Consider the following 22,287-nt stretch of genomic DNA (forward strand, 5'->3'; position numbering starts at 1 on the left):
GCTGCTCTTAACAAGTACACCAAAGCAATCTTTCATACGGAAGCTTAAAAATACTCCAATTGAGTCGAAAGTTACCACTTGCTGAGTTCTTTACACAAAAAAATTATCATGTCAAATTTTAGTCACCTTGAAGCAACTTATAAAAATGATTGATAGTTGACATTCATTTAAAGTACAAGTAGCAGAAAAATTTCAGACACACATAAAGAGACAGTACATTATGTCTAAAGTAGGTGCGCACCATAGAGGTAGAATGAGAGGAGGGAAGATTGATTGAAAAAATGCCTGGTACCGCGCTTTCTACTAGGGTCATAAATGGTTCTTCCAGGTCCTCCGAGAAACTGGTTGTTCCAGTGGCATGCTCGAAAGCGTTTGCGGGATACTAGGCATAAAACAAAAATAATTTCATAAGAAAGCATATAAAAGCAGCAGCAGCAAATTTACTTGAGTTTTTAATTGGTTAAGATTCGTTGCTACGGTCGTTGTGTTATCTCCACCTTTGCGCAAACCGAGCTAATTCCTACAATAATTAATCACCTAATGATCTTAATATGCATTGTTAATTATGAAAAATGTTGTTTTGTTACCTTTTATAACTGTATTTTAATGTACATACACTGACCGGCAAAAAACCTGCCACACTGTAAAATTTCGCGAAACCAAACTTTAGAAATTGTTAATTTAACTAGTGATCGTTGTTTTATTAAAGAACCATTCACTGTTGACACATGGTGTATAAATTAGCAACAAAAAAGAAGACAAATAAACGCAGAATTAAATTTAATTTAACAAAATAACAGAAACAGAGCGACAATTTGGGAGACGTCTGTAAGAGTTAACGGCATTATTTTCGCGTGAAAACGTTTATTAACTGCCAAACTTATAATCAAATGATGAAAAACACTGTTTACAACAACAGCCTCCTTTATTATTTTAATTAAGAAAATATCCTAGTTGGTCTGTTTCTGTTATTTTGTTAAATTAAATTAAATTTTGGGTTTATTTGTTTTCTTTTTTTTTGTTAATTTGTACATCATGTGTCAACAGTTTATAAATAAGGTATGTAGTGCCATTAAAATCATATATATTTTCAAATTCTATATTTTTTTTCTCGAATTTTCATATCTATATCGTTATTTCCATCTAAGAATTTAATTTATCAATACAACTAAAATTTCCCTAAATACATGCACTCAACTAGATTAGTCTTAACTGTCGTCGTCTTTACTTTTACTAAGATTTTCCAATTCTATGTCACTTTTACCGCTAGTACGTAAAAGAGTTTTGAGAAAAATTTACATATACTCCTATCTTTTTTTGAACTTAAAATGCAATCGAATCAAGTTACATTTGCAACAGCGCAACCAAACAAACTTTCTTATTTCCCATGTTATACAATTTATGTCATAGATTTATGTCAATTAACGCTTAAACAATGTCATACAAAATAGAGTTGCAAAGAGCCATATACCAGTTAGTTACCCAAGTATCTAAAAGTGAAATTGTGAATATATTTTGGACCAAATATATTACACGCGCAACTATATACAGAACAATTAAAGACTGCGAGGTAGCAATACCACAATAAGTTTAGAAAGATTAAGAAGAAAGACAAGAGCCTGGAACATCAACAAGAAGATTGGCTCGATTGTTTAGAGTTCCTATATAATAGTTTCTAGAGAAATAGGCAAAAACAACTTAAAATACAGCAAAAGAGCTATATGTTCAAAACATACAGCATCGCAGTTAGAGAGAATTCTTAGATGTTGCCGGCTATTGAGAATTCATCATTTTCTGGACAATCGTGTGGTTGTGCTAGGCGATGAAAAATATTTTACATTTGCCCATTCAGAGATGGAAGGTAACGATGGATTTTATACAAACAATATAGAAGAAATTAAAAGTAAAATTTAAGTCGAAGGCAAAATTTGAAGATAAAATTTTGGTTTGATGGGCTATATCTCCGGCCGGCGTTTCAGCACAATTCATTGGCCGTACTAAAGGTGACGCGGTCAATACATAACAATATATGGGAACACCATAATAACGACGATGTAATATTTTGGCTAAATTTAGCAAGTTGCCATTATACTAGAACGTCCAGGGATTGGTTAGAAAGCAATAATATAAGTTTTGTACCTAAGAAAAGGTAATCCCCCCATAGTGCCCCCAGTGCGAACAATCGAAAACAAAATTTGGGGAATACTAAGTAGAAAGGTTTACAACAACGGCTGGGAAGCCAATTTAGAAGAACAATTAAAAAGAACAATTTACCAGACAGTTAGAGAAATGGACGTGGACACCATCCAAAGGCTGTAAGACAATTTTGCGTCGTATTGAATATAACGAATCTTTATTTGTTTTCCCATTAATAATAATTAATTAAGAAATTAGCATATTTCTGGGTTCTTTTTGAAATTCAAATAAAATTAAGTTTGAGCTTCCTATTATTAATTTAAATTTTTTCTCAAAACGTTTTTTTTTTACGTTAGGTTTCTCGGAAATTAAAAATGTCTCTAATTTTCTTTAAAATATCTTTAAGATTTTGCCTCCTCTGAATTTTAAATTTTCTCTTTTGGACACCACTAACTTTGTATTTTTTGACTGATGATGAAAGTTTAATTATATCTCAAAGAACTCAAAACCAGCATATAGTATGTACTGAATGAACCAAGTTAACAGCAAAAATGACGTGTAAAAACGCACAAAAAATGAGAGATTGGACGAAAAAATGCCCAACTTATGCATTCTTACATAGTAGCAACAATTATCTAACAGCGATAAACATGAACTCAAATTATCACAATTCACGTATCTGTAACAAATACTCCTATATGTATTCGTAATTTATATATTTTTTAAATTTAAATATAAATTAATTAATAATTAACAATAAAATAATAAAAAAATAAATTAATGTCAAATTTTGACTTGATTAGAGTATTTTTAAGCCCTAGTCTGCAAGGTTGTTTTAGGGGTAGTTTTTAACGGTTTCTCCGAACAGGTTGAAATTTTGTATTAACAATCTTCGTATTGAGAAATAAGCAAATATCGAGTTTTAACTAGATTGGAGCATTTTTAACCCCCAGTCTGCAAGGTTGTTTTAGGGGTGATTTTTGAGGGTTTCTCCGAATGGGCTGAAATTTTGCATCAATAATCCTCGTATTGAAAAACTAGGGATTGTCAAAGTTTAACTTGATCAGAGTATTTTTAAGCCCCAGTCTGCAAGGTTGTTTTGGGGGTAGTTTTTAACGGTTTCTCCGAACGGGTTGAAATTTTGTGTCAATAATCTTCGTATTGAGAAATAAGCAAATATCGAGTTTTGATTTGATTGAAGCATTTTTTACCCCCAGTCTGCAAGGTTGTTTTGGGGATGATTTTTGAGGGTTTCTCCGAATGGGGTGAAATTTTGCATGAATAATCCTCGTATTGAAAAACTAGCGAATGTCAAATTTTGAATTGATTGGAGTATTTTTAAGCCCTAGTCTGCAAGGTTGTTTTAGGGGTAGTTTGTAACGGTTTCTCCGAACGGGTTGTAATTTTGTATTAACAATCTCCGTATTGAGAAATAAGCAAATATGGAGTTTTAACTTGATTGGAGCATTTTTAACCCCCAGTCTGCAAATCTGTTTTAAGGGTGGTTGTTAAGGGTTTCTCCCAACGGCTTGAAATTTTGTATCAACAATCTTCGTATTGAGAAATAAGCAAATATCGAGTTTTAACTTGATTGGAGCATTTTTAACCCCCAGTCTGCAAGGTTGTTTTGGGGGTGATTTTTGAGGGTTTCTCGGAATGGGCTGAAATTTTGCATCAATAATCCTCGTATTGAAAAACTAGCAAATGTCAAAATTTAACCTGATTAGAGTATTTTTAAGTGCCAGTCTGCAAGGTTGTTTTGGGGGTAGTTTTTAACGGTTTCTCCGATCGGGTTGAAATTTTGTGTCAATAATCTTCGTATTGAGAAATAAGCAATTGTTGAGTTTCAACTTGATTGGAGCATTTTTAACTCCCAGTCTGCAAGATAAACTGTGGTCTGCAAATTAGAAACGCCTAATCGCATTGGTTAATTTTCGAAAGTGGTTGAAAAATCGTCTAAAATTTGATATGGTGTACAATACAATGGATAATTCCAGGCCTTGTGTATATAAGTAAGCTCGTAATGTTTCCAAATTTTGATCATTTTTTGTAAAAGTTAGTCATCAGTACTTGCTATGATAAAACTGATTTTGGCAAATGAGATACTCTCTAAGAGACAGGGCTGGTGGACGGGGCTAGTATGTACCTCCTAAGATAAAACTGATTTTGGCAAATGACGTATCCCTAAGAAATTTAATCAAATCATTATAAGAAAAGTTACTAGAGACTCCAAGGCACAGTCAAATTCTTTCCAAACAGGAATACCTAGAACCTCAAGATTCTCTTAAATTTTACAAAAAAAAATTGACTCAAAAACAGGTCAGGTCAGAGTCTTATCTTAGCAGGTACTCGTACCGCCCACCCACCCGCTCTCTTCTCACAGGGTATGTCATTTGCAAAATCATTCTTATCTTATTAGGTATTAACCCCGCCCATCCACCTATTCTTAGAGGGTGTCATTTGCAAAATCATTCTTATCTAATCAGGTATTAGCCCCGCCCACCCACCCTCTCTTTTCCTAGAGGGTATGTCATTTGCCGAAATCAGTTTTATCTTAGCAAGTACTGATGGCTAACTTTTACAAAAAATGATCAAAATTTGGAAATATTACGAGCTTATGTAGTTATATGCACAAGACAGGAATTTTGAACATCTCTAGTGTTTAGTTGGTTATGGTTTAATGGATTGTTCTTAGCTAGTACCTACTAAGATAAGACTTATTTTGGCAAATGACATACCCTCTAAGGAAAGAGAGGGTGGGTGGGCGGGCGGGCCTAGCATCTACTAAGATAAGACTGATGGATACGTCATAAGAAATTGAATTAAATCATTATAGGAAGAGACACAAGAGTCTGCAAACCACTTTCAAATTCTCTCCAAGCAGGAATACCGAGAACCTCAAGATTGTTTTAAATTTTCCAAAAAAAAAATTGAGTCCCAAAATTAACAATATGCAATTCAAGCAACATACGGCTCATTTCACTAGACATATTTACATAAACACAGGATAAGCAAAAGTTGACTACTGAAAGTGGTTAAAAATTACACATGACTAGACATATTTCAAATAAAATCTAAAAATAATTGTTCAAGGCTAATGTTAGTTTTATGTTTAAAGTGTTAAGGATTTTTTAAATTAAACACATGTTTGTAAATAAATTTTATTTTTTCTGATACTGTTCTCTTACACAAAAGTGTACACAATAGGTAGTTACGTCTTTACTAGACCTAATACCTACAAGTAATAGAGAAGGAAGAGGGGACGTCAAATAGTTCGTAAAAATGGGGTCTTTGTAAATAGTTTCTTTACACGATATTTAACTCACTATTAGTTTAAAACAGCCATTAGAAAATAAATATAAAAAATTAATCCTTAAACATATTCTTCAGATCATGTTCATAAAGAGCAATTAAAGTCATTATCCCAAAACCCAAAAGTAAACCACTTAAATGTAAGATCGACTGTATGAGGTTTCCTTCATCTTCATGAGCAGAACTCAATTCTGGAATCATATCCACCAAAGCGATGTAAATGAAAGTACCGGCTGCTACCGCAAACACCCAAGAACTCGCCACTTCAGTATTCCCTATAAAAATCAATTCAAAAAACACATTCATGTAGCACACCACAGTCAACATACCTAACCACACTCCAAGTAGATTGCCTAAGACACACAGAATACTCGAGATTATATTGTAGAACAACGCCTGTTTGATGCTCATCCCGGCCTTCAGAAGCATAGCAAAGTCTCCAACTTCATGGGGTAACTCGTGACAAAACACTGCGACTGCTGTAGAAAATCCTCCAGCTACGCTTCCAGAAAACGCGGCTCCTATCGCCATACCATCAGTGAAATTGTGCAAGCCGTCTCCCATTATGACCATCCATGCCACAGACGAGAAATTCTGGGGAGCTGCATGGACATGGCCATGCAAATGGGAATGACCGTGGTGGACTGCACCGTGTTCAGTTAGTATGACTGTGTAGTCAGCTTCAGGTTCTTCATGGCCGCTGACCTCAATATGAGGCAACATTTTATTTATTTCAGTACAATTATTAGATGAGTTTAGATCGTTGGGACACTCGGTCATGTTTTGGTTAGTCTCGCCGTTTTCTTTATCTTTGGTAGTAGCCTCTGATTTTGCCATTTCGCCTCTTCCGCAAAGAGCATTCTAAATAAAGAGAAAAAAAATATTTCTGACATGACTGTAAACGACTGATCTGTCTTGAACTAGAAAATTATGAATACGTTAAGTGAAATTAAAAACACAAGTAAGACGCTCTAAAGTATATTCAAACAATTTTAAGGGCGAAGGATATATTTTTCATCCCATGCGAAAAATTGATGACGTTATTTTAAGCAATTATTTGCTAAATACAATATGTACTTTTAGTAGGAATGACTCGATTTATTTTATCGATTATCTCTGAAACTGGTGACACAGTTGCGCTTAGTGTCACACTGTACACAGAAAAATTATTTATTTAGCCTCACCAAAAAGTCGATAACGTCAAGTGAAAAAGTAATCTAGTCAGTCTTATCGGAAACTGCAAATATAGGAAATCTGTGTAAATAAGTGTCAACCACAATGCTTCACTTTTTTAACCAGGTATCGGTAATCTCATAGAATATCCTCTGGTAATCTAAAAACTTCATGTAGTTGCTAACGTTTTTGTCAAATTTCATTCCTGAATTTTACAACAAAAATACACGACAATTTTCAGCAGTTTTACATTAATTGTGTAATCGTCAAACCCAATTTGATCGAGATTTGTTCTTTCTTAGAACAAACAACACAATGTTGCTAAATTCTCTTCGTTTATTTTCCAAAAGTAAATGTTTCACTTTTTTTTTAAATTGTCCAAAACTTTAGCTATTTGCAGGATTCAATAAAATTTATAAACAGGCATTAAATATATGTTGTGATTTATACTAGAAAATTCCAACTTGAGTTGGCAGCGTGTAAAACCCATTAGCGTTGTATTTTACATAAGATGACTTACGACCGCATTTAAATTAACTTCAGATTTGGATGTGTTTTCGCAAAGGATCTTTTTTGATATTTAAAAAAATATATTACCTTCCAGCTTTTTTCCATTGAGATATTTTCATTTGACTTATGACGCTTTTGCGAGCAACATGAGTAAACGTCACTGTTTAAATATTACAATTACATAGTAAATAACGCACTGCTCAGAACTAAAATACAAATGAACGTATGAAAAACAAAAAGTATTAATATTTTAAATATGAAGAATCAAATCAAATAGAGTAGCGGGACAAAAAATAAAACTAGTGAATAACTACAAATGCATGTGACTTTTATATCTAGATAATAACTATACACTGGATAAAGCAATAATATGAATATGAATTGGAAAAACAAGAAAGAACAAGAAGTACAAAGAGTGTACCAAACCATAGCACTGGGTAAAAACTAGAATAGAAAACCTAGACGAACGTAGATCGATAGAATAAACGAAGAACTATAGAAAAAGAACATTCCATAAAAGCGTAAAGATGTAGAAAAGAAAATGCAAAACCACATATTTAATTTAACGCCCACCCGCCTTACATCTAACGATACAAGAGCTTAGGATTGACGTCAACAACTGTAACATTCATTTTTACTTCCTGAGCGTAAGCTAGGGAAGGATAGTAATTGAATCCATCAGACGAATGGCCACTTTTATGTTTTCTCGACGTTTCATGACCCCCAAAGTACGAAAAAAGTGATCTCCCATTTCTGTCTGTCTGGCTGGCGTCTGTGTCATTTTTTATTAGACAAATAATTTTACGCTGTCCGTACTTGTGCAATTTCCGCCTTATGACACAGGGGCTGCCACTGGTTTTCATTTTATAGAAGTTATCACAAAACAAACATCGCAAAATCTAATTTCATAATTTTCAAAGAAGCGGGATTTGATGGACTTGTACTTCAGGAAATAAATTTCGACCATTTTTTCACTTAACTGCATTTTATAGAAATACTAAAAAAATCTGTTCCTTAACATAAAAACAAGTTAGAAAAAGAGTAAGTTTATCACTACCAACTATCAGTTACACATGCTGAGATCCATCTGCACAGATCTACTCTAGATATACATACACCTTATACAGGTAGGTGCATGTAACCTGATCGGCTTTAAATTTAATTTGAGTTGCTCTTTTCTTTTCCTGTTTCTCATGGGAAATTGTGTATTTTGTAACAACATGTATGAAATGCTATTTCTGACGTCAAAAAATATGTTTGTTAACACAAAATGTGATGGATGTGCATATACAAAAACGTAACGGATAAACTTCCGAAAGATGCAGTGATAAAGAGAAATTTTCTTCTACAATCCATTCCTTTTTTGAATTCTTGGGAACGATTACTGATCGTGTAATCCATGAAGTAAAATTATAATCATGCAACACACTCAACTATTAATGCATATTTTAAGTTTTTAATAATGTAGTACCAAGTACCCCTAAAATCTATTACGTTTTTAATTTTTCAAGTAATTTTCAATAAAGTTAGCCTTCAGTGAAACGACTACATTCGTACTCTGATTATTATCATTAGTGACGTGGCCGTTGTAATCAATATTCACGTGGTGGTATTAAGTACATGTACGTATTATTTATTTGTTTGCTTGGTGTATAGTTGTATCAGTATAATTATTATTATGACTACATTTTTTCGTCAGATTCCAGCTTTTCAACATTGTTAGGAAAAATGTCTACAAATGGTTGTCCTGTCAAAGCATGAGTTATAACAGAATTGTCAAACTGATGTCGATATGTTGATGTTTGGCCAGTATTGACAGTTGCTGTAAAGGTGAGCGGTAAATTGGGACACATTTCAGTTTTTGATCATATTTTGCGATTACAAATATTTTCTGTAATTACAATACGTAAAGAAATTCGTCGTCGATTTTTCAGTATGTCGTTGGCATCAAGTAGTGGGTTATTTTATCACTTGTATGTACATCCTTGAAAATATTACTACTTGCAATTAAAATATAACTACAAAGAGACACTTTGACACAATTTAACACTATACGTTAGAGATTTTTCTATATAATTATATTTATTAAATAAATTTTTGAAACCATCAAATGTTAGTCAATGACTTGTAATCTTTAAAACAATGTTAGTTTTGTGGAGGAGAAAGAGTAGATGAATTTTAGAAAACTTCAAAGTAATTAAATAATTTTGGAAATTACTTCTCACGTAAAATACAAGCTATGAACATCGAGAAAACAAAATTACAATATTTTAGTTTTTTGAAAAAACTAAATTTAAACATATTTTTACGCTTTACAATCCGTACAATTTTGAGTGTTTTTATTGTAAGGAAAATTTCCTAATTTTACGTACAGAGATCTGTTTAAATTTACTTTAAAGTAGATTTGTTTTTGAAAAACCAAAATCGGCTAATAAATAAACTTTAAATCACATGCCAAAAAAACAGATTCGGAAATATTTTACAAGCTGGGTAATTTTCTAGTTTGTGGAGATAAGACTGATAAGAGCAGGTATATGCCTGAAGAGCTTAACGCCACCACTCATAAATAAAAGGATTATAATTAAGAGACAATCATGTTGCCACTGGCAAGATTCTTCCCCAACTACATTAAAGCTGTCACCCCATCTGTTACAACAACACATGAACATATTCTTAAAAAAGCTTGTGGTAAATGAGAAACAACAACAAATAATTTTAAATTTAATAAGACTGATGGTTATTTTTAATTGTATTCATTCGTCGTTATTTTTGTTCTTTTATTTTTGCTATTTTATATTATTTTTACATAATCTATTTTTCTGTCTATCTATAAGTTCGTTCGTCCAATTTCGAATGTTATTCCATGCTTCTCTTTTAATTTGTTATTACCATAAATTGTACTATATTCTATTGTTCATGTATAAATTGTCTGCCCGTTTTGAAAATATTTAATATAATAAATATGTTACCTCTAAATTGGTAGTTTCATTATCTGTTATTCCACTGGCTTATATTGATCAATATAATACCTTACTTAATATAAAAAGATAGTGAAGATTATTTAGACAATTGTAACATTTACCTGCAAAATAGAAAATAAAAAATAACAGCCAAAAGACGACCACTCTGAGTTAATTTATTCAGGTAAGTCGCCCATCCAAGTAAAGACCTTCGTGCTAGTAATCCGCACCGACAAAAGAATCTACTTCAACGCCCCCTTGAGTTCTTATACGTTTTTTTTACGTTCCCATGAAAAACTTGAAATGTGGAATTGCATTATCTTATCTATTTATTGATGTCCCAGAAACTTGTGTTTTCTCTTTATCAGAATTATACTTTTCTTTTTTACTTTGTTTACTTAATAAAAGGATTGGTATTATATCATTGGAATTTTAATGCTGATGTTGCTTTCTCTATGAAAGTTCAACTAGTAAATAAATATATAAATTTAGAACGTTTAAAAGTAATATATACGTCCCGAGGAAGGGTCGTAATAGGTTAATAGGGTTCATCTGACGAACGGCTACTTTCCTGTTTTCGCGACTCCCTCCCAAGATATGTCACTTCCGTTTGTCTGTCTGTTATCTGTGTCGATTCTATTACACAGATAACTCCCCAAACTACTAAAGTGACTGTTGTGAAATTTTACTACATAATAAAACGCTAAAATTTATCTGTTCATCTCCATCAACAATTTGATGAGGTCATCTCAAAATTTTTCAAAGTAAATAATATTTAAATTTAATAAAATAACATATCCCTATACTTGTAGTTTATTAATTTTCTACGCTAGATCTCTAGATTTTTGGGAAGAAAATGAAAATTTGATAACACTTTACAATTTAATTTAGAAACCGCTCACCGAATTTTTTGAAATCTCGCAGGGATTTTAAGGTTATCGTAAGCATGGTAAATTATCAATTCAAAATTTATGTATTTATTTCTCTCAAAAACTTGACGGTCATCGGTCATCTCAAAAATTTTGCTGAATAAATCTTATCTAAAAGTCTATACATGGCAATTATCAACGCATTCATATTTTTTACAATACGTTTAAACAATTTATTTCAATGGTCAAATCAACAACGATTCACCCATTTCTCTGATACAATACTGTTGTTATTAATATTTAATAAAATTCTTTATCTTCATTTAGAACGGTGAAAAAATGAAATTTTGAAAGCGGCATTTGTTGAACTGGGAAAAGTTGTGTCTAAGTGACGTTAGACCTTTTTTTTTGTTTCTAAAGATCCGTACTTAGTTGTTAAACACACAACCAATCCGGCATAAATCTTACAAGAGACAATACGTATTAAAAACAAACTAATTTAATTAGATATATACGAAACTTACTTGTTTAAGAGGCTTTTTCTTTCTTGTACTTAACAACTCTTCCAGTCCATTAGATGTTTCACCAGCCTCTAAAAACGTAGTATCTAAAAACATAGCCACATGTGAACTGTGTTTTGACGAGGACTGCATAAAGACACTCAACAAAGTGATAATAAAAAACAAAACTCACTTGGGTCATCAACGATGTCTTTATAGCAACGAGGATATGCATTATACCTATCCTTACACTGAGTATCAGCCGCTTTATTGATATCTAAACCACTGCTCAACACCTTGACATGAGAATGGCTCTAAAACACATATAGGTTGAGTTGTTATTGACAAAACTGTATTTCAGTTAATACCTTCTGCGGTTTACCCTTTCTCCACCTATGCACCAGTGGTATAAATCTTTCCATGACGAAGAAAAGAATCAAACCTAGCATAGCAACAAATCCTTTCCACATATTCTCATGACTCTCTTCATGCCCGTGGTCGTGATGGTGACCGCTACTCATAGCGTGTGGCAATAAATGCAACAAAGCATCGCCAGCCAGCGTGCCTACAGCTAAAGCTACCAGAAACTGAAGAAGCGGTTTGTAGAATTTCTTCTGCATCACAGGGATAATTAGCAGTGACAGGACTCCGCATGCACTAATTACGAATACGGCACCCATAGAGTACAACCACGTGCTTACACTGGTTGATGTGTGCCTAATACTTTCTTCTTTTACACCTAAACCTAATACGTTGTGCGTACAACTTCCAGATACGATGCTGTAGAGTATTGCGGGGCATAGAGTATCTATCGTTGTGTAATTTAAAGCGTCAGTCTGATTATTCGAGGATGATGAGTTTGAGACCGCCACTAATGATTTATTTATAAAACACTAAAATGGCAGCAGTCAGTGATATCTTTTGACAGAAATTTGGCGAGTCTAACTAAAGCAGTAGAGTATACATCAAACGACAAATAGCGAATTGTTCCAGTAAGCAGTCAGTGCAGTGCAGTGCAGTATGCTCGTGGAAGAATATTGTGTCCCTTCACTGTCTTGGTTGGATTCGCCAAATTTCGTTTTAAAGATATTTCAAAACCATTCTTACCGTGTCGTTAGTCTGCGGCTCACTGGAAGCCTCAGTATGATTCAAATGTTTCCCTAATAATTGAAGTTCGAATAAATGGTCGAGTAAGTTTTGAAAACCGTCGATAGTCAGTGTCTTTCCGTCACCGTATTTAGCAAATAGTTTTTTAAGATAAAAGTTTTTATTGTTAACGTTAATATCGCTACTGTCATCACTCTGTCGTTTATTAAGAACATGCACTTTAGTGTTTTCACCACTAATATTTAACACACTATTGTCCCAGGGATCCTTTTCTTTAAATTTTTCTCTTTTGATAATCGTTGGATTGTGTACATTGTGGTAATTGTGAACTTGCGGATTTTCATGGGCCACGGCTGCATGGGAACCACAAGGGGAGTGAGTAGCACAAATCAAACAAAATACGCACACACTGATTACATGAGCTGCCATCTCAATCTGAAAAAAAAATTATAATGATTACAAATTTATACAAATCACCACACAGTTTTTTTTAATGTTAATGAAAACGATCGTGGACCATTCAATGTCGCGGTATTGAAAAATTAAAAATGACAAGTGCTGCTGTTGAATGTTACTCTAGTGCTTATAAATGCAGGAATGATGATTATGTCATCTGAATTATATCTAATAGCTGGTGGTCACAGCCGATTTCACCCGACACAAAAGAATTTCATTTCACGAAAATGCCGCAAAACAAGTCACGTTAAAAATAAAATTCTTACAGTTATTGAAATAATAACTCTTCGTGGTTTTATTTTGGCTTGTGTAGTAAAAATTACAAGCAAAATCATTAAACAGGGAAGCAAGTTAGAAAGCTACGACGTATTTCGCTTTGGAATCTTTTAAAATACTTCACAAAAACTATTACAAAATACGTAGTTAGTAATGCTATCAGCATTCCAGAAACATGTTTGGCTATTACTTTATGCCATGAATAAAATGAAGCTAACATTTAGTTAACAACGAGGTCAACGTCAAAATTTGAACTCGGTTGTAGCACTTTTCCGGTTCATCGACAACAAGCCCGTTTTTTACCATTTTTTAAGTTTATTTTCTAAATTTAATTAAACATTTAAGAAAAAACAGTGATCTGATCATTCCAACTACGTTTATGTATTTGTACATATCGTTGTAAAAAGCTGTCTCATTTTGCAAAAAATAATTTTATTACAGTTAACAAGTGTTTTCCATGTACTAATAGAACAATCATAAATGAAAATACCGTGTCTTTTTCTTAAAGTAAGTAAATGAAATTTGGCATAAATTAGATTACACTTTTCCCCTTCCAATAGACACTTTCGTTCGACTAACGTTACTAGAAGCTAATCAAGTGGAAATATATCGATTAGAAATATGTTTTGTGCAGAGCATATTCGATTGAATCAAGCGTTTTTAGATTATTGGTGAAGAATGTATTCACAAACAACGTCAAAAAAGTCATTTACAACATTGGTTTTGCTGTATAGTGGTTTTATAACATAAATGACCATATTCTTATACTCCTATATTAGTTAGTGATAATTATTTTTAAAGGAATTTGTAGTTAATAAATTAATTAAATTAAATTGATTTCATTGTGCATTGTACTTGCGGTAAAATCTGCAGTCATTTGTACCGAACTTTCATCACTTAGAAAGTACATACAACGAATGGTGCTTCAGAGAAGAAGAAAATTCGATCCCAATGACTTTGAATTTTTTTTAGACATATAGTATATAGCACTGTCATAAATATTAGGATTACAATTTTTAAGAGATAGTTGTAATCAACAAAGTCAAGTGTTTGGCATTGCACTCAAAGGACCGTTGATATTGTGATAATGATAAATGATAAACCGCATTGTTCGGTTTCGTATTTATTTCTCGACGGCAATGGAAACACTGAATATTTACAATTTATATTGGTTGTACAAAAACTGAAGGATTTGCAGGTAAAGAAATCCAAAATGGGTCATTGACCACTGGCAAAATGCAACAGCAAGACAGAATATCAGATCACAACTAAAGCAATCTTTACACAGAACACACCAATGCACATTTGAGACACACTGTATTAAACAATTTTTTGCAATGACGAATCAACTTTTTAGCGAACATAAGCATATTAATAAAATGAAAAATACCTCAGTGATAGGACAAAGGTCATTTGAATTTCAATGAACACATGCCATATAAATTGGTAATATTAAACTAAAAACTTTAATAAACCGTTTATTTAGTCTTGTAAACATAACATCAATGATCATAAATTACACTCATTGTAATGAAGAAATCCATTAACAGTCACGAAACAATTATTAAACAACTATTAAAATCATTTATTCGTTTGGTCAATTTTATCTACCGTATTTTAAATTTCGTTATTCACGAGACGAATACGCATCAGACGTGAATACAAGGACACAGAGTTACTATAAATCACAGGAGTGAAATTGTACCAACACAAAACAAAACGACGAAAACTATATAACAACCAGACTAGTTTCCTCCCCCTAAATTTGCAAATAGACCCGTCCGAAGTTTACCGCCTACTGAGGTACTTCGCTGGTGTTCTTCTGAAAGTATTTCCACTATACACACAATGGAATTATACTTTTAAATGACATGTGTCTGGTGTTGCATGGAAAATTATCTAAGTTTGTACTAAATTTAATAAAAACTTTACATTCAGCGATACTTGAAAAACACGCAAACTTATTTTGTATCACACAATTTACACTGTTGTGTAAACTGTTTAACAGTTATAAACAGGAAAGTATTAACTCCTTGCATTTGTTTATAATAAACGTTTCCTACAGAACTCTTTTAAAACAATTAATTCGTAACAACATTAAACACTTATTCACCTCAATCATAGAAAAGTTATCAAAACTGATTGGTCTTCAATGTGGCACTTTTTTGTGTTCACTGCTTATGTCATGATAATAATAATTAATAACACACTAAAACAGAAAAACACTACTAAGACCACCACAAGCACCAATTATGGCAATTTAATATAAAGAAATATGACGTCGGTACCATTTGTAAAAACTAAAAAAGATCAATTATTGCTTCACCTTTTATTTCTCGAGAGTAACCTAAAGAAGCATTGAAACGGAGTCCATCTGTGACGATTTTTATTAGACAAATATTCTCCGAAACTACCGGACCGATTGTTGACAATTTTTATACATATGTGTATTATGAATATCATGTAGATGGTAAAACGATTGTCTAATCATCCCTATCAACAATGTGGTGACGTCACTTCAAAATTGTACATAGTAAATGGGTTTTAAACTGTATAAAATAACATAGTATTGAGTTTTTACCCAAAATGTCCTGATCAAAAAACTAATAATAATAAAATCGTATAACAATTGCAATTTTATTTTGAATTATCATAAGCATGGTAAATTTTTAATCAAAATATATTTGCTTATCCTCCCCCCCAAAAAAATTTTGGCAAATAAATCCTACCTACCTAAAATTGACCTGATCAATTGACCGAGAAATTGACGTCAGTTGATGGGAATGATTTTGACCGCGGACTGAAAAACTTACAATAATATATAAATGAAGAAGTTTATCGCTTAACTTTGTTATTATCGAAAAATAATGCAACTCTTGTCCTACACAAAAAATAAACTCATAACGACCTTCATAATTACAACCGTGATTTAGATAAGTTACGTTTTTGAGAAGCAATAACAACAATAAATTTTCACCCTAACATGGCCGAAGTTTTGAATTTACAATGTACTGCAATTAGCTTCGGTACAATGAGGACACTAAGAGTTTTGAACAATCACATTTTCAGTTCATAATTTTACGAGTTCTTTTTTCAAAAAAAAATATAAATACCATATTATATACATAAAGTTTTTTTTTCAATAAAATGAGTCCTGAATCTATAAAATGTGAAATTATTCATATGTATTTGTCAGATGATATTTGTATAACTGCCAACAAAAAAAAAAATACTACAAAAATTGAATTATAATGCCTGAAGGATTTTAAAAGTTTCCACCAAAAGTGCTCGTCAAATCCGATAGCATAGCAACTGTGGTAATTAAAATTTGCCTAGTCTACTACTAATTAGAGAGGTAGTCAATTTTTTAAATTTTCAATTTTTCGAATTTTTAAATTTTAGATTTTTCACTTTTTTGTTGGTTCTCTTTCTCAATATTTCGATTTTTTGCCGTCTCCTTTTTCGATTTTTCAATTTCTCGGAATTAATTTTTCAGGTTTTTGATATTTCGATTTTTCAATTTTCGATTTAACATATTGGCTTAATTAATAATTTTAATCGCTTCCTCTATTTTGAGGACAAAACTTGCTGCGTACTTAATTGTCGCATACTTTCGATGCATAAACATAAACAATTGAAGTTAAGCATGTACTGATAATATTTTTTACATCCGAGGCGAGAAAAGATCAGTCTAAATAACTTTAGACCAATTTTTTGTGCGTTTAAACGAGGAAGTCTTGCAGGCGCTTAGAGAAATCAAAATACATATTGTCAAAACCGAAAAATTGAAAAATCAAGAATTGTAAAAATCAAAAAATCCAAAAATTAAAATATCGGATAGATGAAAATGTTGAAAAATGTTGAGATTTAAAAACTCGCAAAATTTTGAAAAATCGAGTAAAGCAAAAAATCAAAAAAACAGAAAGTCGAAAAATCTAAATATTTTAAAGTTGAAATCTTGAAAAATCCTAAAACTTAAACAGAAAAATCGACAAATTAAGAAATCGAAAAATCGGAAAATTAAAAATTCGAAGAATTTAAATATGTACATAAATCCCAAAACTGAAACGTCAAAAAATTGGGAATTCGAATAATCGAAAAGACGAATCATCGAAAAACTGAGAAATCGAGAAATTGAAATCGAAAAACTGAAAAAACGCGAAATCCAAACATCAAAAGATCGATAAGTCGAGAAGTCGAAAAATTGAAAAATGGAGATGTCGAAATAGTTAAACATCGAAAAATGGGAAAATTCAAAATTGACAAATTAAAACTTAAAACACCCGATAAATCGAAAAATTGAAAAATCTAAAATGAGAACTCAAAAAATAGAAAAACTGAGATATCCAAACAACAAAAAATGGAAAGTCTAAAATTTAAAAATTCGAAAAATTGAAAATTTACAAAATCAAGAAATCAAAACATCAACGAATCGAAAAATAAAAAAATTGTAGAATGTAAGATTTAAAAAATCGCAAAATTTTGGAAAGTCGAATAAGCAAAAAATCAAAAAACCAGAAAGTCGAAATATCGAAATACATATTGAAAAATCCCAAAAGTTAAACATCGAAAATTTGAAAATCGAGAAATCGGACAGGCCAAAAAACAAAAAGTCGAAAAATTAAAAAATCCATTAATTGAGAAATTGAGAAAACGAAAAATCGAAAAATTTAGAAACGACAAAAATTGAAAAATCGCGAAATAGAAGAGGTTAAAAATAAGAAAATTCAAAATTAAAAAAGTTTACCTTAAAAAAACGATAAACCAAAAAGTGAAAAATCGAAACATCGAAAAACTGAAAAATTAAGGAAGAATTGAAAAACCGGAAAATCTAAAAACGGAAGGCGAAATCTCGAAAGAAAACCGTTAAATCTAAAATTGTAAAATCGAAATATCGTAAAACTGAAAAATCAACTCCGAAAATTGAAAAATCGAAAAATCTAAAAACGAGAAGGTAAAAAATCGAAAGATTGAGATTCGAAACAACAAAAAAGAGAAGAATCTGAAATTTAAAAATTCGAGAAATGTAAGATTTAAAAAGTCGCAATATTTTGACAAATCGAATAAGTAAAAAATCAAAAACACGAGAAGTCGGAAAGTGGAAAACTTTAAAAGTCGAAGTATTTAAAAATCCAAAAATTGAAATAGATAGAAGATAAACACAAGACAATTTCTATATATTTAATTTTATATCTAAAATCTACCCATGATAAATGTAAATATTAATTTTTCTTAAAAAATAATGGTTTGTACGGATGAGGCGGTTACTTGTTTAAAAATTGTAACCTCCAAAACACCATGGTGAACGTTAACTGTTTACTTTATGTAGTTCATTAGTATTTAAATAAATACATAAAACAAGCATTAATTCACTTTTATCTTAAGAAAAGTAAGTACTTTCTGAGTTGAACATATTTTATTGTGTGATACTACAACACAGTTTCTACCTGAAGAAGGTGAAGTTTGTTTAGAATTATACGAATTTTATGGACTACCAAAGTTAATTCGTTTTACAGCCCTGCTGTCAATTTTATTGTACAGCTGAAGAGCGTGGCGAACTCAGGTACAGAAAACATCGACTTTCTCCTGACAGGCCCTTTACCTGTACTATAGAATTGACGATAGGGTTGTAAAACGAATTAACGTTGGGAGTCCATAAAATTCTTATAATTCTGGACAAACTTTACTTTGTAATCAATCAAGGAAACTTTACTTTAGTCCTTGTCCATTTTATTCGACCTGAGTGTCACCATTGAGAATTACACTTTTGCAAAATACTGTTACAATTGTAATTTTTTGCCAAAAATCTGCATGTCTAAAATTTAGGTAACATTTATTCGCCAAATTGCAAGATGACGTCATTATTGGTGCGGGGGTTAAATTTTGGTCAACAATTTACTGCCCCTAAGATCATCTAAAAAGTTTGCAAGATTTCAAAACACTCGGATTTGCAATTGTTATTCAATTTTGATTTTTTCCCCAAAAATCTGGATGTCTAGGATAAAAACTCAACACAGATTCATAAACCATAAGTGTAGGAGTATCTTATCTTTTAAAATTGAAACATTTACTCTTGTAAATTTTGAAAATTGGTGTGGAGATGATTGGACAAATTTTACCATCTATACTAATTATACTATTGTAATGCACAAGGTAATGTATGCCATTACCTTGTGCAAATTCATAACGTCACATATTTACGTAGGCGGTAGACATAGTTGCAATTTATTGTCAACTCTGCTACCAATGAATGTAATCATTTAAATATTATTTTAAAATAGTAACTATAACTTGTGTTATTAACAAAAGCGGCAAAAATAGCCATTTACCAAATTGAGGCTATTGCAATACTCCTAGTTCACTAGTTTACACTCGGAAAGTAAAAATACATTTATTATTGATTATTCCTAGTTTTTAACTTAAACCGCAAGGTGTATTTATTTTATAACAGATCCAATTATAGATTAACATAATGTATTTACGATAATTTTGCTTCCGCTTCTTAAAACAATTCTCATCATGAATATCAAAATTAATACCCATTTAATTTGCTAGAAGTCGCTTCCAATGTCACTACTAAATTAGTTTCAGCGCGCGGGACCAATGCATGTCCGATAAAGTTTCCACTTTGTACTTACTGTGCATCAAGCTAATGCATGGTCAAATGACTTTTGTGGACCTCCGTCTGATCTTGTAAAACGGGCGAACCACTTTTGAACTACTAGGTCTCAAAATATCACTTAAACTAGATTTATTTTAGTACTAGTGGAAGGCACGACTGCTTACTTGTACTGAACTTGTAACAAGTATCACGTATGAATAATAAAGGAAATGCTATTTTTGTTTTACAACTGACAAATTGTGATAAAAAAAAATACATATTGGGTTTGTTTTTTGCAGTTTTTTTATACCTAATAAATATTTCACGTTAATTATGTTTTCGGTATCTTAATTAATACCAATGGAAAAAATTAAATACCCATTATTTTTGTTCAAATAATTTATTTTTTTTATGTTCTCGCCCACAAAATTTTGTGCCACGTACGTCCATAAAATGTTTTTGCAGGTACTAACTTGTGTTGGTTGCCTCGACTAGCGCCTCGACTCCGCTATATCAGTCATACTTCCAAAAATGCATTTTCCGGCCTTGCGCCACAAATTACTATTACGTTGGCCGCAGAAACCGACGTACGTTCAACGATTCACAGCCCACTTCAAACCACAAATTTGCTTAACACCATTATCTGCGTCAGTTTATAAAACGTAAACTCACTTTTAATGACTTACCATCGGGGAATTATGAAAAATGAAATCAACGCACTGTAAATAACGAATTTATTGAATTGTAAAAATGTATACTTCGTGCATGGTTTCCTTTGATAATGATGACTGTTATTTGAGAAAGCTTAGTTGGCTATAAAAATCATGATTAGGACATTCCATGTGCGTATGGTTTATGGTTATCACAGCTTAACAGACTGATAAAAACTACACTCTTCAGCATATTGGAAAAAAGTAAAGTCCAGAACGCGATTTAATACTAATGCGGAAAAAAACTTCCGTATACTTTGTGAGCGCACCGCATGCTTTTCTCGACCACCCACTCAAGTGACCTACTTAGGTCGAATTACCCCCAATTAAAATCTACACCGGAAAGCAAAGCTATGTATTAATAATAGTAAGCAACAGCCGCAATGCAAATAAAACGTAATATAATAAATTTGGTGAATGAACGCTTCTAATAAATTACACATGTCGATATATGGCGTCCTGCTAAATATAATTCTAAAGGAGATCATGGGGTCAGTCTTACAAAAACAAACGGAGAATATATAGTTGATAATGACAAACTGTTGAATTAAAAACTGTTTCATTACAGAAAAAATTCGCTAGACTGAATTAGTCAAGTCAGGTCTAAACACTATTGTCGCATATGACTGCAATGCTACTAAAATTCGTTTTTTTTAACGCAGAGTGCTGTGACTAATTATTAAAATTCTCTCTCAACTAGAAAATTAGGGTTTGTTGGAAATTAAATATGACGTTTTATGAATAAAGTTATAATAATAAAGTGTTTGGTCACTTTCTCTCACAATCCTGTGTCATAAAAACAAAAAATAGCCCAAGCCTGAGTAATGGATGTGGACCATCACCATAAAAGACTACAGAGGTATTAAATGTCCAATCAAAAATATAGAAAATGATATGACAACCATAAATTTCCAGTATTTCATAACCAAAAAAGTAGATTATTACAAAAGTAGTTACATACGTACCAAAAGGCGTAATTAATGCAGATAAAAAATAATCAAAAACCGTACACAGCAGACGCCAATAACCTCACAGTTCCTCGCTAATATTACCGCACAGCAATCACAGCATCACTAATACGTTCCAATACGTGTAAAACGGAAGAAAAACTATTAAATCTGACTTTCAGTCACATCTCACATTCATGAACAAAACATTTAGATCAAATCCACTAACTAGTGTTTGATATATGTTAATTGTAAAGACCAACACAGACCGGACTGTTTAGGCAAACAGCTTAGCTTCGGCATGGAAATGGAACGTAGTCGTAGTCACAGGTCGTAGTCGTGAAAATTCAGCCTTGACGCCTTAACCAAAGATTGATGCAATAATGTAGTGCAGACTCGAACTACGCTCCGAAAATAGCCGAAGCTGTAATCTGAGAATTTGCCGCCACGGGCCGCCACTGATCACCACCCCATGGAACGCGGAGCTGGAGCGTAATAATAAATCATGAAACATTTTTCTTTACTTCTATAATAATCATTGTAAAGTTTCATTTTTATACAATAAAATCTGATCAGTTCGTTATAACAAACTTCAAAAAATTAGTGTTTCATTTTTTATCTAATTGATAACCGGTCAACATACACCAGAGGTGTCGTCGTTTGTTGGAATTTCATTTGACATAAACGGCATGTCTATTCTTATAACATACTCATATATAATAACAGGCTA

General features: G+C 32.1%; 1 protein-coding gene across 2 annotated transcripts; it reads right to left on the reverse strand.

The window, feature by feature from the left end:
* Positions 1–5,283: 5,283 nt before the first annotated feature.
* Positions 5,284–21,922, reverse strand: LOC135144603 (zinc transporter foi-like). 2 transcript variants are annotated; one of them, XM_064076630.1, is made up of 7 exons: positions 21,827–21,922; positions 12,568–13,002; positions 11,829–12,353; positions 11,654–11,774; positions 11,485–11,567; positions 5,778–6,309; positions 5,284–5,723 (listed from the first exon to the last, which is right to left on the reverse strand). In XM_064076630.1, exons 2-7 carry the CDS (start codon positions 12,994–12,996, stop codon positions 5,503–5,505), a joined length of 1,911 nt encoding a protein of 636 aa, XP_063932700.1. In that variant the 5' UTR covers positions 12,997–13,002; positions 21,827–21,922; the 3' UTR covers positions 5,284–5,502. The 2 variants fall into 2 exon arrangements, with proteins under 2 accessions (XP_063932700.1, XP_063932699.1); XM_064076629.1 differs by having other exon boundaries at positions 21,576–21,896.
* Between the last annotated feature and the right edge of the window lie 365 nt (positions 21,923–22,287).

The sequence above is a fragment of the Zophobas morio genome, unplaced genomic scaffold, assembly GCF_036711695.1.
Source record: "Zophobas morio isolate AGI-343-1 ecotype UQ-CSIRO unplaced genomic scaffold, CSIRO_AGI_Zmor_V1 ptg000108l, whole genome shotgun sequence".
NCBI lineage: Eukaryota > Metazoa > Arthropoda > Insecta > Coleoptera > Tenebrionidae > Zophobas > Zophobas morio.

Bases quoted from the DNA above. Each gene is read 5' to 3' on its own strand.
- LOC135144603 (XM_064076630.1), bottom strand. From the start codon at position 12,996: ATGGCAGCTCATGTAATCAGTGTGTGCGTATTTTGTTTGATTTGTGCT. The intron at 11,775-11,828 runs GTATTAACTGAA...TATGTGTTTTAG, and splicing joins GAAAGGGTAAACCGCAGAAG to AGCCATTCTCATGTCAAGGT. The intron at 6,310-11,484 runs GTAAGTTTCGTA...CTCTTTATTTAG, and splicing joins AGAAAAAGCCTCTTAAACAA to AATGCTCTTTGCGGAAGAGG.